The 10,565-nt window shown below is 47.6% G+C and overlaps 1 protein-coding gene across 10 annotated transcripts in view; it reads left to right on the forward strand.

The window, feature by feature from the left end:
- ARMC8 (armadillo repeat containing 8) overlaps window positions 1-6,695 on the forward strand; it is a 100,941-nt gene extending 94,246 nt beyond the window's left edge. For 9 of the 10 annotated variants that reach the window (XM_084989835.1, XM_084989838.1, XM_084989836.1 and 6 more), the window contains 2 exons: window positions 753-846; window positions 6,024-6,695. In XM_084989835.1, the coding sequence (XP_084845961.1) occupies window positions 753-846; window positions 6,024-6,057 (128 nt within the window). In that variant the 3' untranslated portion in view covers window positions 6,058-6,695. Of the gene's footprint in view, window positions 1-752; window positions 847-1,115; window positions 1,587-6,023 lie in introns of those variants that run through there. The other variant, XM_084989837.1, reaches the window with a different exon arrangement.
- The last annotated feature ends 3,870 nt before the right edge of the window (window positions 6,696-10,565 follow it).

Raw genomic sequence — 10,565 nt, forward strand, 5'->3', positions numbered from 1 at the left:
GCAGGGGAGCAGTGGGTGTCATTGCTGGGTTGGCTGCATGAGAATCACCTGAGGAACTTTGTAAACTGCAGCTTTCTCCACCTCTGAGATTCTGGCTCACTAGGTCTCAAGGAGGTCAGTGCGTGAGTGAGGCACTGTGGGCTCTTCAGTGGGGAGCAAAGAGTCTAGGAGAATTATCCTCCTTAGCACTGTGTCCAGAACAAGGTGCAAGGAGGAGAAACTCAATTCAGCCTACAGGCCTAGAAACCAGGTACCAGCTGGGTGCCAGGGAAATAAGATGTCTTCCCAAAGGTCCTAGTCTAGCTAGAAGATGAACCCAGCAGAATGGAGCTGGAACTGCCATGTGCTAGGGAGACAGCAGAAAGTGCTGGGAGGTCAGGGGAAGGTGGAAGAGACTGGAAGGGGGAAAACAAGACCTGTTTGGAGTAGGAGGAGCCTGGATATGTCAGAAAGAAGTGGTGAACATGGGGCTTGTTGGCAGAGGAGACTCTGACCTTCACCCTGTGGTCCATGGAGAGATTAATGAAGCAGCAGAAGCCTGTGTAGGTCAAGAGAGACCAGTTAAAGCACTGTTGGAGAATCCAAGCAGGATGGGATCCGGCTACTCTGGGGAGAGGGAGGGAAGGGGGAGAAGGACACTAACTCCTTCACCCTCATCTCCATCTGGTGAAGGCTCCAGGTGTTGGGCATACATTAAGACGAGTAAGCGCCTGGGTCATTGTCCCAGTAACCTGTTAGCTTTCATCTCTCAGGTTCACAGGAACGCCAGGATAAATTACGAGACATGGGCATCGTAGATATTCTACACAAACTCAGTCAGTCACCAGATTCAAACCTTTGTGACAAGTGAGTATCAGAGTACCCTTGCTTGGGGTACATTCGATTCTTTTATGAAAGGGTTTCAATTGCTTAGTAAGTCACATGAGCAAACTCAAAATCTTTTAGATTCTTGGATTCTCTTGTTAACAATCTTTGAGCCAACCATGTGACATCTGAGTAAGTGATAATTATTAAAGATTCTCATCTTAACTCTGAATTGACATGAGCCTGGGCCATCTTAGTGGGAATCTGGAGAGGATGCAGAGGCTATTCCTTAACAGTCCCTCAACCATCAGACTAGAAATGCATGTGGCCTTTTGAAGAGCAGAAATGAAGACATTCATTAGCTTGGAGCCTCACCGCCTGCCTTGTGCCATGCCTGGCCCATGCTGCAATGACCACCAAGGAGTCCTTGTCCTCAAAGAGCTCACTGTTTACCAGGAGAGGCAAGAGTCACAGTCAGAGAGCCTTGTAACCTCAAGATAGCCAAGACTGTTTTTCCTGGCTGTGTACACTTCTTATCACACAGCCTTCGCATTGCAGCTCACTTTCATCCTCCAGACTGTTAAGCAGGACTCCTAGCACTTCATAGTCTGGCCAGCCTTCCTCATTCTCCCCCTGGCCATGCCCACCCTGTGCTCCAGCCATACCTGCTGTCTTAAGAGTATCACACCTCCATGCATTCACGCGTTAATGTTCCATCTGATTTGCCATCCCAGTCCCCTCCCCTCTTAATCCCCATTCATTTAAAAAAAAATTTTAATACCTCTTCCCGGCATTGTTTAAGACATTGGAGATACAATGGTGAATAAAATTGATGAGGTCCTTGTGCTCATGGAACTTACATTCTAGTCTAGAAGACAGTGAGTGAATGAATGTATAGCAGGTAATGAGCAGCACTGCAAAGGAAAATAAACGAGGGAATGGAGAGCAAGAAAGCTTCTTGTCAGATAGACTAGGGAAAAAAGGCCCCTCTGAGGATGTGACGTTTGATCAAAGACCTGGGTGAAATGGGAGAGTCTGCCAGGCAGGTGTTTCGAAGAATAGTATTCCAGACTGGGGGACAGTGAGCTCAAGGCCTTGAGGCAGGAGTGAGCTTGAAAGTTCAAATAAGAGCAGGAAAATCAGTGGGGCTGGAGAAAAACGAGTGGAGGAGTGACAAGAATAGGACTCGGGGAGACGGAGCAACAGAAGAGCCTTGTGGGCTGTAGTAAGGACTTTGGATTTTATTCAGAATTTCATAGGAAGTCATTGGAGAGTGTTGGACAAAAGAGACAGTACCCGATTTGAATTTTTAGAAGGTGGCTCTGGTGGCTGGGTGGAGAGTGGTCTGTTGTCAGGCAGGAATGGAAGCAGGGAGACCAGCCGAAGGCTGTTGCAGTCATGTCATGTGAGGGATGGGGCAGGGGGACTGAGAAGTGGTTGGATGCAGAATTTAGTCTAACAGCAGAGCCAACAAGATTTGCTCCTGCTTTCGATGTAGGATGTTAATGAGAGGAGAGGGGAGTTCCCGTCATGGTGAAGTGGTTAACGAATCCAACTAGGAACCATGAGGTTGCAGTTCCATCCCTGGCCTCCCTCAGTGACTTAAGGATCCAGCGTTGCCGTGAGCTGTGGTGTAGGCAGCAGACGCGGCTCGGATCCCCTGTTGCTGTGGCTCTGGTGTAGGTCGGCGGCTACAGCTCCCATTAGACCCCTAGCCTGGGAACCTTCATATGCTGCGGTGCTGCCCTAGAAAAGGCAAAAAGACCAAAAAAAAAAAAAAAAAAAAAAAAGGAAGAGAGGAGAGGGAAATGCCTAGAGTTTTTTATCCTGAGCAGGTGGATAGAGGGTTTACCAAGATGATACCAAAGAGAAGTGGGTGGGAGTAAGGAGGATCAAGAGTTGTGTGGTGCCAGCTTCTGGATGTTGTTAGATATCCAAGGGACTCAGGAGAGTGGGGCTGAAGATAGAAATTGGGGCAGTATGTAAAGCCATGGAGCTGGATGAAGTCACCCAGGGAGAAGAAACGGTGAGAACCAGAGGGCTAGGGACCGTCCTCTGGGACACCACCCCCCCTCCGCCCGCCACCACCATAACATTTAGGAGAAAATGAAAAAGGTCCAACAAAGGAGCAGAAGGAACAACCAGTGAGACAGGCAGAGAACTAGGCGCACAGGCGTCCTGAAAGCAAGGGCAGAGGACACCTGAACAACGGCCATTTGTCCTTCAAAACTCAGATCAAGTTGTCGCCTCCACCCAGAAGTCTTGCTGGATACATTCTGCACCCTACCCCCAACCTTTGCTAGAGACCCCTTCTGTGCTCCTGTAGCACCCATAGGACACACCACACTGTGTCATGGCCATCAGCTTACTTATCTGCCCCATGGAAGGGAGGAGGTACTTGGTAATTGCTTCCGCAGTGAATGGCTGGGCCAGATTGGAGCACATAGAGCTGGGCCCCTACCCTCCTGAAGTTTGCCATCCAGTGGGTGAAAGAAGACAGACCCCTGAGTAGCTGCACCCTAAGGCTGCTGTTCAGATGAGTGTCCCATTAAAAGCAAGTCTAGGCTGGCCCCATGCTACAGGCTGGGTTTGAACTATACCTTAAGGACCAGACCCTCCACATCTACATTCACAGCAATAGCAACAGCTGCCAGTTTAGATGATGGACTCTAAAGCCCATCTCTTCTGGTCAAGAGCCAGGCTGTTCCTAGGTTTTTTCTTGTGTTTGTTAGGAAATTAAAATAGTTCTGTTTAAGGTCATCTCTGGGATGCTAAGAAGCCCTCACCAGCATGAAGTGGGATAGATTTAAGCCCTGGCCTACCTTGCTTAGACCAGTCTGGTACTGTTTCCCCAAATTTATATGGCACATACATTTTCAGCAGTTCTTAAACCTCATTAAAAAAATCAAAGTCTGGAGTTCCCATTGTAGCTCAGCGGTTAGCCAACCTGACTAGCATCCATGAGGACACAGTTTTGATCCCTGGCCTCAATCAGTGGATTAAGGATCTGGCGTGGCTGTGGCTGTGTCGTAGGCCGGCAGCTACAGCTCTGATTGGGCTCCTAGCCTGGGAACTTTCATATGCTGTGGGCGCGGCCCTAAAAAGACCAAAAAAAAAAAAAAAAAGAATCAAAGTCTGACCTAAGTCCATTTAAGGAAAGGTGACTGTGCCTGCAAAACCATCCATCTGAAAGATCCCTTAGATATTAATGGACAGCAGAAAGGTGCTGAGGGCACAGTCTCTGAGGTCCGACTGGCAATTTTAAAGAGTAATACAGAATTTCGACGAGTGTTATGGCATAGAAACATCTATTACCTAAAGAAGACACGGGTTCTTTATGTTGTGGAGTTTTTGTTTGGTTTGGTTTGGTTTGGTTTTTGGGTTTTGGGTGGTTTTTTTTGAGGGGTTTTTGTTTGTTTGTTTGTTTGTTTTGCTCTTTGGGGCCACACCTGAGGCATATAGAAGTTCCCAGCCTTGGGGTCCAATTAGGAACTGCAGTTGCCAGCCTACCGTCACAGCCACACCAGATCTGAGCCTCGTCTACGACCACTGCCACTCACAGCAACACCAGATCTTTAACCGACTAAGTGAGGCCAGAGATCAAACCCGTATCCTCATGTAGTCAGGCCACAGTGGGAACCCCAGGTTCTTTCTGTCTTTAAGGCTTTGTGATTCTTTGACTTTGAAACACTTACAAAAGAGGAGCTATTGCTAATCGGGCCTCTCCACTCCAGGCTCAGAGGGTCAGTACGAGGTAGCCTGTGGCTTTGTTCGTAAACTTGTTTCCTAGGAAAATGCCCCTGTAGGACCCAACTCGTGCCATAACTTGGCACAGTCTGTTTGGAGCTTTCTGGGTTTTTTGTTTGTTTGTTTGTTTTTGTCTTTTTATGGCAACACCTGTGGCATATGGAAGTTCCCAGGCTAGGGGTCAATTCAGAGCTGCAGCTGCCAGCCTATACCACAGCAACACAGGATCTGAGCCACATCTGTGACCTGTGGTGCAGCTTGAGGCCATGTTGGGTCCTTAACCCACTGAGCAAGGCCAGGGTTCAAACCCATGTCCTCGTAGATACTAGTTAGGTCGTTACTGCTGAGCCATGACAGGAACTCCTGGAGCTTTCTGTTATGGGTTGGACTGTTTGCAACTATCTTTATAGAGTTTTAGATAATTTCAAGAAGCGCTGTTAGCATACCTCTTTTAACTAGATTGTGGGAATTCTCACTGTGGTGCAGTGAGATTGGCAGCATCTTGGGAGCCCTGGGACGCAGGGTCAATCCATGTCCCGGGAAACCCATATGCCACCAGGTGGCCAAAAATGAGAAAATGAAATAAAACTGTGGATTGTGGCCATTACTACACCAAAGAAACTGTGCTGGAGTCCAGCTTCTTGCATGCCCAGTCTGATTTGGTGTAGTTTTATTAGCTAATAGTAATGGAAAATTTTGGCCTTTTCTTTCCATGACTTAGGAGGGGAAACCATTGCTAAAACTTCCTAACTTCCACACTTGCAGCCTCTTCCTCAACTTTACCAAGTTTGTGATGGGAGAGTAAAAGAGGCCTTCTGAGTCCCAGCTCAAAGGAAGGCACTTTTATAAGGATCAGGATCGCTTAAGTTATTGCCCACCTTTTCCTCTCCAGTTAGCTGCTTTCTTCCCCAATCACCATAACTGCCCACACCCCACACTGGTCAGGGTCATTGGGCACAATGAGAAGAATGGTGTAAAATTGTAACCTCCCTTCCACAGTTTTGAGGCCTTTGAACCATGAGACGGCCTCACCCCATGAGCTCTTGGCCTCATAACCTGCACCTACCCTCCTCTCCATAGGTTAGTTTTTCTTAGCTTCCCAGAACCCTGAGTGTCCTTCCCAGTGTCTTGCAGTACTAGATAAAACCTGCATGGCATAAGAGAAATTCAAGAATTCCAGATCCATTGCAGCTCTCTGCCAGTGACAAAGGAAAACTCTAGAATGTCACTGGGTTACAGCAGCTGTAAGGACAAGGCCAGGACCACAGGATAAGGAATAGAGCCAGCATGGGTTTAAAGTATGTGCCAACCACAGATCTCTGCCCCTCACAGCAGGTGCCCTGCTGGGCTCACCCCTGTTCCCTTTGGGGATCTACCTTTTTAGACTCTCCCAGCTGCCATTTTTGAACCATGGGTTTTTGGCCTTTGTTACATTTCTGAGATGATGGCTAACAGGAGCTTTGTGATTCCAGGGCAAAGATGGCACTGCAGCAGTACCTGGCGTGATGGGCGCACCCTGGGCACCTGCGAGCATCCCACATCCTTGTTAAAGGAAGTACAGGAACTAGCCTCATTTGATTCCTTCTATTTGCACAAGTCACCTTGGACTGCAGGGAGCTGTTTTGCAAAAGCAATTTGGTAGGCTTAGATCTCAAATTCATCTTGAGAACATTTTTTTGAGGTAGTCATTTCCTCAGAGGACTGTTGTGTTTTGTCATGTTTCTTTCTGAGCTACCTGGACTCTTTATTGGAACAATCAATTATTTTCCTTTGGACCTACAATTTTTTGCCTATGCTGCAGCCACTTTGTGAGTGAGAAGGGATATGTGTCTGTGCACACAGGTGCGTGTGTGCATGGTGTGCAAGTGGGTCAGAATGAATGGGTGTGTGTGTGTGTGTGTGTGTGTGTGTGAGGGATACCTCAAAGTTTTCTTTTCTTATTTTGTGTGAAAATCTCTTTTCTACAGATTTTCCAGGGTTTAAGCATTGCTTGCTGTATAAAAAAACTTTACTGAATTATATACAGTTTGAATGAAATGTTATTTTAAAAACAAAACAATTGTTAAGTGTTCCATAAAGGTTATGTTGAATTTTGGTCAGATGAATATTTGTAAGTAAAAAATATATGCATTTCTGAACCTCAACTTACATAGATTTTCTTTATAAAAAACAAAAGACTAAAAAAAGAAAAAAAAACTGAAAAAACAAAAAAAGAAAAGGTTGGCTATAGTTGGCCTGAATAACAGGCACGAAATATGGTGCTGTGCAAAATAGTAAGCTAGCATCTTACTGCCGTCAATATCAGCAGGTACCGAGCCTCTTTTCAGCCTAATTCAATAAGCTCTCAGGCTTCCAAGTCAGAAGGACAGGGTGGAGTGGAGAGAGGCGACAGATACACCATAGGTTTTTTTTTGAAACATCAAAGGGAAATATAACTACTGATAGTGAAAGCCCAGCCATGACTGTGATGGGCTACACTTGGCAGGAACTGGGCACCAAGAGCCTCCTAACCGCCCTAAATCCTGTCACTGGTGTACCAATACACGGCAGGATTTAGAATCAGTCATGGAACCTTCTGCTCCAACTAAAGTAGGTCATCACTTCCTGGAAACAAAGTCTGATCACCTTGTGCTTCCTGAAACAGCATATATCACTGTGAAACTAAAGAATGTTCTACGGACACATCTATAGGAAGAAGCAAAGAACGGAATAGTTTAGAAAGCTTTTTTCTCTTGGCGATACTCAGCAAATTCTGTATACTTGTCACTCAGGACCGCTATTCAGTGTCTCATTTTGTAAAATGAGATGGAAATTTTAGTAAGCGATACGGCTAAGATCTTTTCCTGCATGAAGCCCAAAGCATTGAAGTTTGAGAGAAGGGAATGGGGTCTTCCCAGGGCGACTGAAGATGACCACCTTTTCCAGCCAGTACCGCTTAGCCCTTCAGCAGTCCTTAGCTTGGCACCTGCTCCAACTTCTGGGTCAGCCTCAAGGTGAACTCAATGAGGTTGGTCTTGACTGTTTGGAGGTACAACCGGCCTTCCTTTTCCCTTTGCTCTAAGAAGTTCAAAGGCATTGCAGCCAGAAAGCAAGGTCTGTGGCCCAGAATTTTGCCCCCAAGAGGCTCCCAAGCCCGCCAGCCACTCCTGACGGGGCTGTTCGAGGTGCAGCCACCCCGTCAACCAACCTACTCCTTCCTTGGAAGATTTAAATATGTTTGATTGCAAATGAATGTTTTAAAAATGTATTTAATGCAATTTTTTTCTGTTCTCAACATGACCACCCAAGATTCAAACAGAGATTTCCAAGTTGTCATTTTTCCAGAATGTTATTGATTTAAAAATCTGTCACAACAGGGACTTGGGTTTTGTGCAGCCATCAGAATGCTAATATGCAGAAGCCAGTTTAAAGAAAATAGAGTGTACTGGGGGAAAAGCCTTATTCAGGCTCACACATTGACATCTCTAGTACTGAGAAAATATCCTTGGTTGGCATTTGTAACACAAAACACTATAGAATTGGTATTTTAAAGTACCAGGTAAATATAAATAAACCAATAATGAATTGCTGAGACAATCTTGAACTTAGATAGCATTAGAAAGCTGAAAGCCCAATGAAATAACACTTTAACGCTTAAAACTCTGTGGATAAATCTTGCCTGTGGCTATAAACAGATGGTCAAAGGAAAAGTGCTTTACTATAATTGACTTCTCTGATTTGAATGAAGGAAAAATGTATTTATTAAAACAAAGCTGTTTGCTGCTTTAGGCAGGTGCAGTGTTCAGTCAGCAAGGAGAGGAGAGGAGTGGACACGGTCTCGTGTCTCCACCCAAGCTCTCAACTAAGCTTCTCGCTCTCTCTAATACTGCATTCTGTTTCTCCTTTTGTGCCCTGATTGTAACCCCAAATTTATGAACTAGAAAAGAATGTCCGATTTAATAAGTTGCATTTTTTTTTCCTTAAGCACTTTATGTAGAACAATACATGTTCTTCCGGTAGTGTTTGAATAATATGATTTTAACACATGCTAATAAAAGCCAAGAAAAAATGATGGCAACTTCTAAAAAGGAGTCTCTTTTCCAAATATCTAGAACGTTAGAAAACATTAGAAGACATTGTGCCCTGACTTTTGGAACCTGTGGTTCTTGGTGAATGAGAGGCTGGGAAGCGACTGCATTTCATTACAGGGACCAGCTCCCAGAGTCCTCTGCAGCGGTCTGGGGTTCCCGCTTCCTGGTCTTTACAGGTGGCCACTCCCAGCCATCAGGACTTACCCCCTCCCCAACGTTGTGTCCTCTCCTGTCCTCATGCAAGCTGCTGCTTCACCATCCGCTGGACTCAGGTCCAGAGCTTGGCCCATGACCAGCACAGAGCACAGATGTCCTATGCATACTCAGTGTGGGTCACCCTCTTTCTCATCTCTGATATACAGGGGGGCGGGGGGCTGCCTGTCTCTTGACCTCACAGAGAGAAGGCCAAGAATACTTGCCCTTGAGCATGGGGGGAGGATGGTGAGGTGGCTGGCAGGGGAGGGATTCTCCTGCCACAGGGGAACTTGGAAGTAAGGCCTGGGAAAGGGGGACCAACCCCAGATTCTGATGGAGACCTGACAGAGGTCCAATACCTTGCCACCTACGATAGGGGCTGATGCTGCCCCAGTCCTGCCCCTTGGCACTGACCTTCCCTGGTTACTGGGTAGGGAGGCATGTGTCCATTCCCAGCGTGAGGGAAGGACTGGTCCATGACCTGGCTTCAGAGAAGGCTGGGGGAACCCCCATCCCACCCCAAGGCCACGTTGTGGCCCACCAAGTCACCTTCCTCTCTCTACCCTTGAAGTCCTGGCTCCTGGTCTTGGCTCTGCCAGACACCCTCTCTCTGAGTGGAGGGCCAGGGCCAGTCCTTAGGAAGGAGCCCCTCCCTGACTTCCCGGGGCTGAGCCTGCCCTCCACCCTGACACGTGCTCACACCCAGAAACTGAGAAGCCTTAACCCCTAAAATAGCACCCGTCCTGCAGGCCCAGGATCTCTGCCAGGGAGTTCCATCCTTAAATGGTGGGTAGACATTTCAGCCACTCTCAGGCATCTTCTCTTCCCCTATGTCCCACCCCTATTCCTTCTGCCGGGAACATTCTGGACTCTTGAGAAAAGAAGTGCCCTACCATGTAGTAGAAGGAAGGGGTGTGTCACCAGGCCTCCCACCCTAGCCCTATCACCAGTGTCCCTCCTGCTCTCCCTGTCTCAGCTCTGCCACTCCCAGCCATTTCTGAAAGGCTGGAAGATCATCACAGACACCAGCACCCACACACACACACACCCACACACACACACACACACTTGTCTCGTTCCCTTGCTTTCAGCAGCCTTGGTCACTCCATCCTCACCTCTCGTCTCCCCGGTGATGAACGCCTGTCTTCCCAGCTTCTGGGGAGATGAGGTAGCTGTGGACTATGTGTACCCCAAGCAGCCCATTCAGAGCCACACCACACCTGTGCTGTGGAAGACCAGGCAGAGGCCTCTCATGCCAGCTCTGAGATGGGCACAGACTAACTGAGTGCCCCTCTTGAGGCCACTCACAAGGAGAGGAGCCCAACCCATGATGGGTAGGGTATCTGGGGATCTGGGACAGTGGAGTCAACATTCCTGACAGATTCTGGCAGGGAGGCTTCCAGTGAGTCTACATTGTTTCTCACAGGGGCCTGGATGGATGCTGCTGAGCCCAAGGAGCAGGCATCCAGAGGCGACATGAAGTCGTGGGAAATGTAGTCACCCACCCAGTGCCACAGGCCTTGGTCCCCACCCTCTGCAGCTTGACTCGCCCTGCTGTCCCCAGTGCCAGCACGGATGGCCTCATGCTGCAGGCTGGTGGAAAGAGTAACGCTGTAAAGAACAGTCTTCTGGGAGCTAACTGCCCATTTAAAGAGCGTCTTCAAGTCATAAGCTCAAAGCCCTCTGGAAGAAACCAGCAGATGAGAAGGAACTCTCGGGTATTTGCCTCGTGCGGTTAAACACAGCCTT

This window comes from Sus scrofa, chromosome 13, assembly GCF_054392235.1.
Source record: "Sus scrofa isolate SSC_HxYL_T2T_F1_AM1 chromosome 13, Sscrofa_HxYL_maternal_Yorkshire_Landrace_v2.0, whole genome shotgun sequence".
Lineage (NCBI taxonomy): Eukaryota > Metazoa > Chordata > Mammalia > Artiodactyla > Suidae > Sus > Sus scrofa.